This window comes from Anguilla anguilla, chromosome 17 (assembly GCF_013347855.1).
Source record: "Anguilla anguilla isolate fAngAng1 chromosome 17, fAngAng1.pri, whole genome shotgun sequence".
In the NCBI taxonomy this organism is placed as follows: domain Eukaryota; kingdom Metazoa; phylum Chordata; class Actinopteri; order Anguilliformes; family Anguillidae; genus Anguilla; species Anguilla anguilla.
Genome location: NC_049217.1, coordinates 25,203,097 through 25,218,350, shown reverse-complemented (window position 1 = coordinate 25,218,350; position 15,254 = coordinate 25,203,097). Strand labels below are relative to the sequence as shown.

Here is a 15,254-nt window from a genome sequence, read left to right as displayed (position 1 = left end):
ACCAGTGCATTCTTAATTATAATTGTGCCCTGTTCTTACGAACAGAGGAAAAATAACTAACATCTCCGGTTTTGAATCACACCAGCCAAGGGAGAACACGCGATGCCTTCCCCTCCAGCTACAAACCCTCATTGGTCTAGCTGTGAAGTGTTTACATCAGGAAAAAATAAACACAGATATCCACCTTTCACTGGAGTAACTCTTTTCAATGGAAAAACTCCTCAATAGAAAATAATTCAACGTAGTTATGATTAATGTAAATATTCCACTGTAATTCCTCTACATGTAAAGTCTATATATGAAAAATACATACCCTCAAAAAGTGCTCTGAGAGTCTTTCTCTGCATCTGAACCTTTGTCATCCTCTGTTTCACTCGCTGTTCCACTGCACTCCTCTTCTCTTCCACCTCCTGTAAAAGCATTCTATCTACTTCATAGTGAGAGCCTCCATGCCCTGCCATCATCTCCTCTATCTTCTCCAGCAGCTCTGTGACCTGAGTCCCATCAGCCCTGTTCACATTATTGAGAACATGATACCTGTTCCCACATTTCTCTATGAGCTCTTGGAGGGCCCTCCCTTCAGTCTCAATGCGCTGCTCAATGGTTGTGTCTCCCAGCCAGTCTCCACAGGTGAACAGCACTATAGTGTGTCTCCAGACTCGCTCACTGAGAAGCTCCAGGTGTCCCACCGCTGATCTTCTGTGTTCCTCTCTGAAGGCTGAGCTCACATTAATGACCAGGAAGAGAGAGCAGGGTCCCGGGGGACACAGAGAAACACTGTGCATAATCTCCTGCTTATCCAGCTCTGCAGTGCTATTCACAGAATAATCACTCCACCAGCCTGGTGTGTCCACCACAGTGACCTGTCTCCCAGCTACTTCACCCTGTCTCTTCACACACTGTGCTGTTCTTTTTCCAGACTCAAACTCCTCTCTGCCCAGGATGGTGTTTCCTGCTGAACTCTTCCCACTGCATCTCCCCCCCAGCAGCACAATCCTCAGCTCTGAGAGACGGTGCTCCTCCCCTGTCAGAGAGAAAGAGAACAATTTACTCCTCATCAGGAGTGTAACAGACATTCAGCTCAGAGATGAGCTGCTGTCTGTAAGTTTGGAGTGCACAGTATTAAAAATGAAATGATATTCATCACTATGGGCATATGACAGGTGGGATTTGGGTTAAACCTTTATGAACAAAGTTGTGCATGGAACTTTTGCACATATCAACAGAATGTCTTAATTTAATCAAAGCATTTTAAAGCCTGAAATTTCACAACATAATGCTTTCAATAATGTGATGGGAATATCTGAAGAATTAAAAATAATCACACAAAATCTATAGCAAGAAGAACATTGCTATATTTTTAAGTGCATTACTGTTATGGGGCTGCTGGGTGACTCATCCTGCTAAGACACTGTTCCATAGTGTGGATGCACCCCACAGTCTGCTATCAAACCCTGACTGTGCAGCGCAGGCTGTGCTGGCAGCTCCACAGGGCAGCATGTAATTGGCAGCAGCAGGGAGAGTTCAGTCAGCAGGATTTTCTGTCTCATCAAACACTATGAACCACCTCAGTTCCACTGAACGTCTGCAGCCTAAACACGCTCATGAAATCAGCTCCTGCTACTCAACAACTGTGGAGGGGAGAGAAATTGGCAGCTGACAGCCACACTTCAAAGGGAACGTGTGCTTCTCTGCACCCGGTTTAATCAGGGTGGCTGCAGTGATGACACTGGATTATGAATTACACTGGGAATTGCCAACAGGGAGAAAAATGAAAAAATGCAGTGAAAATTATTATATAAGGAATTATGACTGCCTGAGAGGCGGATTGGTCTCGGCTGCGCCGGTTGGTGGAGAGAGCACACGCACCTGGGCTGCGTTAGCTAATCAGCCCAGGTGCTTAAAAGTGTGCTGCTCTCCACAGTTCAGGGCTGAGACCGGTAGCTAACACAGAGAGCGCAGGTATGATTTTTGTTTCATTTTATTTTGAGCACTGGAAAGAAAGCATTCCTCAGCTGGGATGCTAGAGGAGCTGGACCTGGCCGGGAAGGCGGGTCGGCTGCAGAGCGGCGAACTGAAATAGCTGTCGCTCTGTTTTACTTTCTTTTGTCTTTGTTATTTTAGCTTGCTGTTTTAGTTCATTGTTTTTGCCCGGAACCCGTGAGGGGGAACGGTGAAGCGGTCTGTTAATTTTATTTCGTTTTTGTGTGTGCACTCTCTCTCTCCATGCGACAGAAACGGTGTTCCTCGGCACTGCCGCATCTCTCTCCCCGGGGTGTCACACTGGCGTGGGACAGACTGCCTTCGATTTGACACTCATTCATACAAAACAAAAATCAGGTATTCCGCATCATCATATGTACAAAATGGCCTCTTTAAGCACTCACTCACACCTCAGTATGCAGCACAGGGGAAAGTCAGGAAAAAAGTAAACACAGATATACACCTTACACTGGAGTAACTCTTTTCATTGGTAAAACTCCTCAATAGAAAATAATTAAACGTAGTTATGATTAATGTAAATATTCCACTGTAATTCCTCTACATGTAAAGTCTATATATGAAAAATACTTACCCTCAAAAAGTGCTCTGAGAGTCTTTCTCTGCATCTGAACCTTCGTCATCCTCTGTTTCACTCGCTGTTCCACTGCACTCCTCTTCTCTTCCACCTCCTGTAAAAGCATTCTATCTACTTCATAGTGAGAGCCTCCATGCCCTGCCATCATCTCCTCTATCTTCTCCAGCAGCTCTGTGACCTGAGTCCCATCAGCCATGTTCTTATTGTTGAGAACATGATACCTGTTCCCACATTTCTCTATAAGCTCTTGGAGGGCCCTCCCATTAGTTTCAATGTGCTGCTCAATGCTTGTGTCTCCCAGCCAATCTCCAAAGGTGAACAGCACTATAGTGTGTCTCCAGACTCTCTCACTGAGAAGCTCCAGGTGTTCCACCGCTGGTCTACTGTATGTATCTCTGAATGCTGAGCTAACATTTATGACCAGGAAGAGAGCGCAGGGTCCCGGGGGACACAGAGACACACTGCGCACAATCTCCTGTTTATCCAGCTCTGCAGTGTCCTTCACAGAAATATTAATCCACCAGCTTGGTGTGTCGACCACAGTGACCTGTCTCCCAGCTACTTCACCCTGTCTCTTCACACACTGTGCAGTTCTTATTCCAGACTCAAACTCCTCTCTGCCCAGGATGGTGTTTCCTGCTGAACTCTTCCCACTCCGTCTCCCCCCCAGCAGAACAATCCTCAGCTCTGAGAGATGGTGCTCCTCTCCTATCAGAGACAAAAGTTGAGTTAAAGGAGTACCATGGTGATTTTCACACTTTCTCGGTTTTATGTGCTATTTGCACAAGAGGCATTGAAGAAACACAATGAGTAAAGTATTAAATATGTCCGTTCTGTATTTTTGGAGAAATATGCATTTTAAATTTATCGTCCTATTTTCAACGGGTTGAGAAAGTTGTCAACTTAGTGCGTCACGAACACAGTAACCACTCCTTTCCACGCCCCGTAAACCCATGGATAACTCGAGACCCATAGTTTGCGCCGCTGGCTTACAGGGAAGACAATGCAAATATTTGACTCACATTAGGTTCACTTAAATTAGAGTGCTTTTAAGGGCTATTAGATTATTTCTGGTTATATTCATTTAGCTAGCAGATTAACGTTAGCTAGCTAGGTAGTTTGCTTTCATAAGGCAATGTTATCGATAACGTCAGCTAGCTAGTTTGCTTTTATGAGCTATCTATCGATACTTGATATACTACTAAGCTAGCTAGCTTGTGAAAAGTCTCCCAAAAAGAGAGCCTATCATGGGGGTAGCTATGGTAACGGGGCACGGTCTGTCAATCATAGCTAACTGACAGTTTTCATTACCACGCCCAGACGGTTTGGGTGAACTTTTATAGTGGGAAATTTATGCTTAGAAAAATATGTTTTGAAGTACATTGAAATGACTGAATAATAAAAAAATTATGCACATTTGTTTTGTTGTTGCCTAAAGACAACTGGGAAGTGTCACGTTCAACCACGTTACTCCTTTAACAAACATCGCTTTTTGAGAAAATCAGCTGTTTGATTGATTTATATAATCCTTTAATCCTTTTCCTCTGTTCTGGTAAGTACGATAAGTATTGGTCGTAAAAAAGAAACATTAAAAATTCATTTTCTACACACCATGATGAGAGGTCACAACACCAGCTGCCATGTCAGTCTCTCTGTCTTGGTCCATTAATTCTGTAAAACAGAATTATTTTAATGGCATTGTAACACACTTCTGGGGATGTACACCATATAGCTAGGTTCGGGAAGGAGCAATGGGAGTAGACAATGCACCATAAATGAATGGAGACAACACAATGTGTAAACTTTATAGAAAATTGTTCACTTTCGTGAAATTAGAAAACAGTTACGTTTGTACCAATTTACAACTGTAACGAGTTTGCATCAATAAACTCCTTTTAAAGAAAAGAAAATAATAAACAGGCCTATTTCACACCGTGCGCGTTTGTTTGAAAGTCTTTTTTCTCGGGTGCACCCTCAGAATGAATGTAAGTATGAATGTCTATGTCCTGTGTGGATACAGTTCGTAGTGACCATCATCTTTCCGGCAGATGATCCTTCTGTCCTCTGCGTGTGGTTGTCAATGAAGATCAAGCTGGGTGGCTCGCCATCACTAATTGTTGTTCAGCCATAGACTGACTTCTTTGACGCTGCACTCCCTTCCTTCCTCAGAAGATCGGGTCATCATAATCACAGGATCACAAAGACACCAGGGTCCCCAAAAGACCAGGGTCTCCAAAAGACCTGACCCATATTACGAAAAAGGGCGTACAGTCTTCTGTTGTATGCAACATAATACTAGGGTAATAACATTATAGGCCATGTATCTGTTATACTCTTTTTACTGTACAGTATAACATTCAACTGTACAATATAATATTCAACTGTAGTGTCAAAAATATGTTTTCTGAAAGATCGCCAAAACAGGTTTGACCTCCCTATAGCTAGCTGAGTGATAAGTAATCTTCGTGTCTCACATTGCAAATCCTCATTTTTTAAGCTGTTCATCTCTCGGAAAGAGATTAAAACTTACGGAGAAGTTGAACATTCCTTACATTGTGCATTGCGGAACGCAGCAATGATTGTTATTTACTTTCTCTTATTTTATTTTGGAACTTGAAAGGTTTGAAAAGGCAATTTTCAGATTTATCGAATTATCCTAATTAATTGAATTAATGAATCATACATTTTATTCAATTTAATACATTTAGCTATTTTTTATGTCTTATTAAAAAATTAGAAATTTTCCTGTTATGTTTCTGTGAATAGGCCACCAAGTAACTGGAAGTAAACAAGCCTGTTTTCCGCTTTTGAGCCTATTTAAGCTATGCTAAGCAAACACCACATTTAAAAAAGCCAGTACAGTATTTATTTTGTTTAAAACCTAAACAGGTTTCATGTTGGAGACCACCTTATATGTTAATATAAACTGAGCTGAATCCGTCATTTCAGCTACATGAGCTATAATGTTATTCAGTTTATTTCATGTTTTAAAATGAACGGCCTCCTTCCAGAAGACCAGGGATTGCCATTCTCCTTGAAGGTCATATACTCCAGTGGTTACTCCAGGTATTGCATTTTAAGCCGCGCAGGAACTTTACCCCGGAACTAGGAACCTTCAAATCAAACTTGTATGTTATGCAGCGCAGTAGCCTAGTTTTGTTATAGCCTGCCAACATCTTGGAATTATAACGTGTGCTCTTCTGTTCTTTTCTTGCTTTAGTATTCGTTTTATAAAATGCTAAGCATTCGTGCTGGGACAGCATATTACGTAGGCTACCAAAACATTCAAACGGATTAATTCGGTTGCTGAATATTTTCTTCCGGATTTTCTTTGCTAGCCCATTGTAATTGACTCAAAACGTTTGATACAGTTATGTGAGGTATGCGGTAGTTCTGCGTAATTCACATTAATGATACAGTAAAAGCAAACTGGAAATCACCTTCCGCACTTTTTGTCAGGGTAAAATAAAAGGTAATTCTAGTAATCGTCCCTTTAGCTTTTTTCAGACTGCCGTAATTTTACTCTGCCATTCTTCAATTCCACAAAAAGACCAGGATGACTATGGACTAATTTATGGTGCATGGTCCGCATCTGGAGGGCACACTTCGCTGCTCGGCTAGCAGTAACTTCGAAGGAAAGCAAACGGTGGCTGTACCACTAATTAAAATTTTCACGCAAGTCCGAGTTTTCGTTCTATTCTTGTCATTTTGCGATTAGCCTATATGGAATTGACGATGAGAAAGTAATCAAACAGCAAATTGTTTACAATGTGTGCATGTTTTCTGCTGTTGTTGCCAGTTATATTGGAAATGTGAATGCATTCTGTCGCCTCGGATGTCAAGACATGAAAGTGAATGTTCGCATAAAAACATAATGAATGTGTTTGAGAGGATATATAAAACAGTTACAATCTGACTATTGGCCTGTTATATCCTATTTGTTGCATAACAACGGTCCAAGTTCAACTACCAACGACAGTTTTGCTTGACAACGGTAAAATATGCCCAAACGGCTGCAGAAGAATATTTCAATTCCAGGTGATTAAAATAGATAAAAATCAATAAATACAAAAGTAACCATATATAGTCATTGTTGGTAACCCGCTGTATAGTGGAATAAACCCCTCCGGGCTGTCCTGGTTATTAGAAAATAATGTAGGCTACTTCGGTGGTAGTATGGGGTTACAGAAGAAATCATAGGACAGATGGACCGACGACAACATCGCTTTTTCATAGGTCAGTGGGCTAATTTGCCTAATCTTCGCGGTGGAAACACAAACAACCATGGGCTGAAGGAACCTTTTAGTTCCTTGAAAAGTAGTTCCTGGGACTAAAAGTTCCGGGGACTTTTGGTGGAAACGCGGCTTTAGTAAGGTTCTGGTGCCAAAAAACTAATTTCCCCATTGAAGTACATTCAAAACTATGAATTTACCCTGGTCAAATTAAATTATTTTGGACAGAACTTTTTAGCTCTAATACTGCTTCACCTTGAACTAATTACTCTCCAGGCACCAATTTTGTTTCTGATTCCCAGAGAAGATATAAGATTTATTTCATTCCAATTTGGTCCGCATGGTTTAACGTCACAGCGCGCGTAACTGTTTAGAGCACAGAGCACACCCGCGCATGAACGATTATGAGGCTGTTATTGACTCATCGATGTAGAAAAGGGTTGAATTCGAGTTGCTTACTCAGAACAGAAAAGAACAGAATCAGAAAAGTATTAAACCAAGACCTAGGATTACATGAATCCATTGCCATTATTTTCATTATATTGTTATTTTGATATATGAATATTACTAATAATTATGTTACCTGCCGTAATATTCTTGTGCCCATTGCTCATGGTGATGACTCGTAACAAATAAATAAATGATTAGTAATAAAGCTGGAATATGTGGCTCTTAAATTAAGATTCTATTATGCTGATTCCACCATATTATTTTGACTACATTCTCATTCTGATATTGCTACTAGCTAATAGCGTAATATCATTAAAAATGTTATTAGTTGTAGTATTTCTGTCTTTGCATGATGATGCTGCTGATGATGACTAATCACATATGAAAATAAATAGGCCAACATGAATTTAAAAAATTAATTTAAGAATAGCTATATTTTATTTGCTCTTAAATGATTGTTCAAATGATGCTATGGTGCTGATTAAGGTGAAGTGGTGATGATGATGATAAATCAAATTTACAAAGATGACAATTGTATGAATATAAAATAATACATAAGCGTAATTTATCAAGATTTTACATACTTTGTATGTATGCATTTTCACCATTTATAATTTGTCTGTGTGCTTTGATAGACCCATCACATCAGTGGCTACCACTTTTCGTAGAATACCGTTGTTTTTCAAGTCACTTTGCGGTTCCTTTTTAATTGTAGGCTACTACTCACCGTTTTTCTAAGGGTACAAATGTTTGTTTTTCCGTGGATTTGTCATAGCATGTATTTCATGATTTTAAAAAACACACAGACATAAGCACAATTAACCGTGATGGTTTTTAATTGATGGGGTACATTTATCAGCACTAGGCAATGACATCTTGAATAATTTGCACCGTGTACTGCTTAGATTATGTCAGTACCCGAGTTCAAGAAAGCAGGACTAACAACGTTGCAGAACAGCAAATCGAAAGGTTGTCTTTGCCCATATTGTATTTTTTCCTGTTAACAAGGAAAACGAGCCAATATTGCAGTAGGTGACAAGCTCTTATTTTATTACTACACCTTTTTAATATAGCCTACATAGGCAAAAATATGAAGCACATTGCATGTTTCCATTTCCATTCCAAAATAAAACTTAATATTGATTAAATGTTTTGCTTTCTCTCATGCACTTAACAGACATTCAAGTCAAAGCAAGCAGATAAATCAAGTTAATTACACCGATCAGCCACAACATTAAAACCACCTGCCTAATATTGTGTAGGTCCCCCTCGTGCTGCCAAAACAGCTCTGACCCGTCGAGAGTTTTTAAAATCATGTGGAAATAATTCACCCTTTAACAATATCTTAGCTTTTTCTAACCCTGTAACAACTAATAATGTAATAAACTACCAATAGTGTAATAACTCCCAATAATCCATTTCAATTTTTTTATGTAATAAAAACCAAGAATGTAATTAAAGAGGCAAGCGACGTTGGGAGGGGTCCAAGCATTGGCAGTACTGCGCCCCCTATGGAGTGATTTTTAAATGGTTTTATCCTCATGATCATATATCTTCACCCAACATATCTACTGATCAGAAACGTAATGTCCACAAGGGTTGACCTCATTTTCGAATTCACGGTTTATTAACAACCTGGTTTATTAACAACCTTTAAGTTGAAGCCTGTTCAATATATTAATAAGCACAGGCCTATAGTGTTACAACACTAAACAATAGAAAAATATATTAAATATATTTCAAAAATTAAACACCTGTAAACAAAATAATCTTTAAACAGGTATTTTACTTTAAAATATATCTAAAAACAGCATATTTTAATAACAATACAGCATCTTCCTATGATAAAATATTTCCAAATTAGAACACCTATGGCTACTGAAGTGAACTGAGTGGAAGTTTGCGCTGTATCAAGGAGGATGAATGCACAAGAGCACGTCACCTGACTTGGCTACCTTAGTTGCTACTGCCATCTAGTGAAAATTCTGACAAATTACACCTTTCATCCTCTCAATCAGTACTGCGGGAGACACATTTCCCTGGCTTTTACAATTGACCTAAAAGTACCGAAAATTCTAATACCAAACCGTTTTTTTTTAAGTACCGAGAAAGTGCTGAAGTCTCGGTATACCGTGCAACACTACGTCAGACACACATTCCAATCCATTGCTCAGCTTAGCAGAGAATGCACATTTCAGAGCGCCTCAGAGACAGATAGAATAATAATACATATTTCAAATAATAAATACAACATTGAAAAAAACGAAACAAAAAACAAAATATCAACTCGACATCCCTGCTGCCTGGCGTGCTCCCCGTAGAGTAGGCTACCGTAGTATTTATTTCGACATTGGCAGACTACAGCATAAATTGCATCTTTTGTTTATATTCAATATTAGTAATTGCAGCGAGAAACTGCAGCTGTAGACACAAGAAAGTTTGTTATATTGTGGTAGCAACGGAACGAAGCGGACTATATATATAGGCTATATTTACCGTCATTGTTTTATTATACCAGCGTGTTTTCGCGCGTTTGCAGAGAAACTGAAATACTATCAATAAAAATGGTTCAGCTATTTCTCAGCGTAATGACAGACAGGGATGGGACCATATGAAAACAATTTTCAACCGTCCACCACGTTTTGGCAATGTTCCAAGACTCTCGTCATCACTGTTGCATGCAACACAAAAACTATTACACTACAAACTAACGCTTACATTACTGTGAAATATCCACATTACTTAGGTTAGTGGTATTATATAAAGACACTCCATTTCAAAAATTATGTATATAACCAAAATATTTTGCCCAGTAATACTTACATAGCGATGATGAAATTGTATGTGTGTTCAGTAGATAGAGACAGAGACAGTACATCAATGTCCTATCTGCTTCTTTTTTGCTCCAGAAAACGATGTCAGATAGGTCTATCAGCAAATATACGGCTTAGCTATGCCCAGAAGTCCTCAATAATAATAGCATTTCCCAAGAAATTATGAAATATTGTTCACGTTTCATTAGGTGCAGTGTCTTTTACTGCTACCACAGAGTGAATGCGTAAGTTAATGCAATGATAAGAACATTTTTGGTTACACTGACCTATAAAATGCTATTCCAAAAGCAAAATCAGACATGTTATACATCGTTAGAAAGCTTATACTCTCACCTACTGAATAAATGAATTGTCAATCCAACCAAACTGTACTAAAAAGATTGACAACGCCGTAAACAACAGGTGTGGTATTACGCACAGCAATTTTGGAAGGTACCCAGGTGTCACAAATGCGCGTATATTTCACAAACGGATTGTCCAAGACAATATATGACCACTCAGTCTCAAAAGGGACATCTCTACACATAAATCCAATAGTAAGGTTGTATATTTATTCAATATTTTGTCCCAGATATTGACTGAGAATGACATGGTATAATTTTTGAAAACTGTCGTTTATTTCGTTATTCAGGAAGCAGCGTTTTCACTGCTGTATTGGCATATCTTAGGGCTATTGTTGGGTTTATCTTGTTGCTATGACGGAATACGATTTTTGAGTGGTGAAAGAATATTTTTTTAAATCCTCAGATAGACAATATTGTCCATTATGTCATGGGTGGGGGGTGTAGTTGCAGATGAGACTGCAGGGAGGCGGTGCTTGTTAAATGAACGACCAGAGTGACAATGATGGCGCTGCGAAACTCTGTATTCAGCATAGTTGTCGTGTATCGTCTACTAATGAAACTAAAACAAAGCATCTCATATTTTGGTTTCAGGAGCAATGAATGTCTGAGTTGAACAATCTAGGCACGCCGGCGTGCCGACCACTAGGTGTGTGCTAAGAGGTTAAACACTGTGAAAATGCTGAAAGGCGGAACTGACCCGGAAAGATTTTACAGATGCAAAAGCAATAGTTGAAATGTTGTATTTTTAGTTAGCCAGCAAGCCAGTGTAATGAGTTAGAGATTTGCTTCAGTAAGAGGGGGGGACTAAACCCGAGTCTGTCAGTCCTGAAAACAGTTGCAAAAGGCAATGGCACTACCCAGTGAGCGAGTGAAGTAGACGTCAGAGCTGCAAAGTTTTAATCTTCGCACTTGTATATATGTTCATTTTGTGTTTGTATCTGATGTCTTTATTGGTTGTTGTACATAATTACCAATGGGGAGACATTCTTTGTGGGCTAGGAGCATTTGTGACAGGAAAAATAAGAAGAAGAATGCAAAATACTCTTAGTTTGGGGCTTTATTGTGTGGATGTGTGAAGTTGTTAATGAATTCTGTTGAAATGGGGTCAAAGTGTACAGAAATTCATGTTTTTAAGGGATGAGTGTATGTGTTGTTGCGGTTATTTCTGTGGGGAAGCCTGAAAAGTGCCAAGCTCCGTGCTGTATAGGTATGGGGCATGCCCAGCCAAGGTGTAACTTGGCGGGATGGCATATCTGCCATCCCAATCACAATGCCTCCTTCACACTAAAGAGTGGACATGTTAGCAAGCTAAAAGTGAACTCACTCACCAAAAATAAAAGAATGTGAAAACAGGACTCCAGGTAGCTCAACTGTGGTCATAAAACTTCCTACAATTAATTTGATAAGTTATAATCATTTACATCATGTTCTGATAAAATGATGAACTTATCTGAACACGATCTACTCATGGAATGTTTTTGCCTTTTTGGTCTCACTGCTCTGCTGATCACACAGTGCACGTATGCGAGAGGTGTCACTCAGAATCAAAAATCAAGGCAGAACTTCCATATTTTGTGCTTCTGATAAGCTAATAGTGGGTTAAATTGACTTCACTCATTTTTTTAACAACAAATATTTAGCAACCCATATTTTCTACCGGGTTAAAGCATTTTTATAAAGATTATTGTCAGTTTTTAATTAGTATGTTTACCCATCTTCTGTTGATTTCATGGTGAAACATTTTCACACAGAAAACGTGGGCCACATTATAACATCAGGCTTTTCTCCCTTTTTGATTCAGTTTTTGTGGGAATAGTTCACTTCCTGAGGTTAACGTGTGTCGAAGAGAGTTTTACGTTTTGTTCTACGAGATAAATTACACCCATTAATATCTCAACAGTGAATTCAGAAGACGTTAGGTGCTTTAAAAAAGTAAGTTGCTAACAAGTTGCTATGTTGAAACTACAACGATTTGTTTGGCTCAAAAAAAGCGAACTTACTTCCGGGGTTTAGGACTATAAACTGTAACACTCTATTGAACGTTTTTTGTGCAAAGTTAAGATATTTTACATATTTAGATACGTTAAAGGATTTCGTGTTTAGAAATAGACTCGAAAACTAAACTGAACTGTCCCTTCAAGTTCAATGTCTTATCTTTACAACTTTTCCCCTCACCCAAATAAGCAAGACTAGTGTAAGTCCAAGTTTGACAGCCATTTTGTAAAACTACGTTTAATGTAGGCGAATAGAAAAATATAGTAGGCTTATATGTTTTAAGTGCATAATAGTCAATTAAATCACAAAATGGTGCCATATGTCAAATAACAAATATGGATTCCCACAGATTAAACTGCATAAAGTATTCACAGTTTGTTAATAAAATTAGAATTCAGACTCACCAAATTCAACAACCACACTTCCGAAAGTCCGTAGCCTACAGAAGCGCACTGCAGCAACTGCAAAAAAAAGAAGAAAAAGAAATGAACAAAATAGTATAATGTATTTCACAATAATATGGGATCATGAAATTATCACATTATTACATGATATATATATATATATAATACGAAATAATTCCATCACTCATGTTACGTGAAAAGATCATGCTAAAATATGGTAACTTTTATACCCAGTCTATACATTATGGCACAAGCGATAGAGTTTTACTTTCTTATTTGTTTCAGACATGACGCAGTAATGTCGGCAGAGCATTGAGTGAAAACACTGAGAGCTGTAGGCCAGGAAAGAATATTTACGTATACAATTTATGAACATGATCCTGTATATCTGAGAGCATGGTGAAAAGAAAAAGAAATACAATTTTACCTGACTGACACAACTCCTGATTGTTCCCACTCACAAATTGGAGTCGTTTCCGTATAACCGTGTTCCAGATCGAGAAAACAGATCCAGATCTGTAGCCATTTTAGTAGGGCAGACACATGGGTGAGTTCAGCGATGCTTATTGCTAATGTCGACACCTTTGAAACTGAGAGAAACGTCTGCTGGGAAAAACTCTGTAGCACCAAATGATTGCAAAGGTGGTAAATCATTTCTCATTGGTAAATGCAGTGTCGCAGTTTTCCTATTGGCTAAGCGAGCTTTGATGGGGGTTGGAGAGGGCTGTGAACGAATAGAGGAAAGGCCACCGAGTCTTGTGCTTTCTTCAAACTGCAGTGCTTCCTGTAGAACAGAAAGGGCTTCACCATGGCAAGTAGTGTAACTATTTATTAACACAATCTGTTGAAACATCTTATATTATTCCTGTCCACGTCCACATGCCATCCTCATCCTCACTCACTTGGCCTCTGATTTAACTAAACTGAACCTGCACAACAAAAATTTTTCAGTAAAAGAAAGTTTGGTGGGTAGATTGAGGACAAAACAGGGAAATGAAGACAAAGCGAGAAAAATGAAGAGAGTTGGAGCCCTGCATACTACAGTACATATGTAGGTGTGCATGGATTGAATATGGGGGAAGTGTTTAGTTTGTGTTGTAGTAATAGTAACTTGAGTAGTCGTAATAGTAGGTGTGTATGCATGTGTGTATGTGCATGTCTGAGACTGAGAGTGAGTGTGTGAGAACTGCAAGTCATTTTACAGAACACCTTCTTTTCTGTATTTAAAGAAAACCATTAAAATCCTTTCTGTATCAAGTGCTTTTTTGATGGAAGAAAAAGACACAAATGAAAGGATGGACTGTGGGTGTCTTGGTAAGGAACCACTGATTTCAGGATTATCCCTGTCCTCATGGTCAGGAGATTCAAGATTTCAAGTTTGTGGCTTGAAAAGGCTATTAACACCACCTCATGTGAGGCATGCAGCCAGTACCATAATGACAGCGTTAGAATAGCAGGTGACCTGTGGTCACAATATTTTAATGGATTTTTTTTGACATTCCACGTTTCATTTCCACATGTATTGAACAGCAGATTAATTCAGTCTGAAACCTATACAATTAATTTTACGCCTTGAAATGCAAAATAGAACAGATATCTCTATAATGACTTGTATGAGTAACTAACTTAAAAATATATATTTTTGTATTACACTGAAACAACCTTGTCTTTTCTTTATTCAAAGAGTAACTGTATCTATTTGATATGTATGCAATGCATTTATTATTTGGTTGTGTGTGTAAGGTAGGTTGTTTTGGGTGGCTGGATACTGACCAGCTTCAGAGATATGCAGCAGAGCAATATGAAGCTAAAGACACCGGGAACATTACCTGTACGTTACAAATATTCTACACCACACCTGTCCAAAAATCGACAGACGCTACAAGTAAAATTTTTATTTTAAGCAAATAAATCAAAAAGTTTAGTTTATCAACAAATCAGTACAAATCAAGATCAAATGGACAATAGGTTTTAAGCTTGGTATATTTTCCTGAAAAATCTGTCAAAGAGTTATTAAATTGCAAATGTACGACGAAAGATCACATTAGTCTTGTGCATATTTCATTTGTAGATTAATTCACTCACTTTAAAGTTCAGTAAGGTATCAAGGAATTTCATGATAGGGTTTGTGTTCCTGTGAACACCATGGTTTCTCCCAGGTGGGGGCGCTGCACCTCCACAGAATTCATGAGCACCTCCGAAAACATCAGAGACAAATCAATAACACCTCTGACTCAGGCCTCCATAATCTTACATTGAACCGTTCAATAAATGTGGTGCGATTGAACAAGACTGGCTTTGGCTTTGTGAAGCCATGTTTTCACCAGGCCAGGTGTTGGCTACACCAGTGGTTGCCGAAGCGGTGGGTAGAACCCGTGGGGAAGACACGGTGAGGGCTGAAGGATTAAGGCACAGTA

At 38.9% G+C, this 15,254-nt stretch overlaps 1 protein-coding gene across 1 annotated transcript in view; it reads right to left on the bottom strand.

Annotated features, from left to right (window-relative positions):
• Window positions 1-15,254, bottom strand: part of LOC118217155 — a 152,494-nt gene that overhangs the window by 25,388 nt on the left and 111,852 nt on the right. Inside the window, exons 17-18 of the mRNA XM_035398977.1 lie at window positions 2,576-2,723; window positions 314-1,024 (exon numbers count right to left, since the gene is read on the bottom strand). Coding sequence (XP_035254868.1) covers window positions 314-1,024; window positions 2,576-2,723 — 859 coding nt within the window. The remainder of the gene's footprint in view (window positions 1-313; window positions 1,025-2,575; window positions 2,724-15,254) is intronic.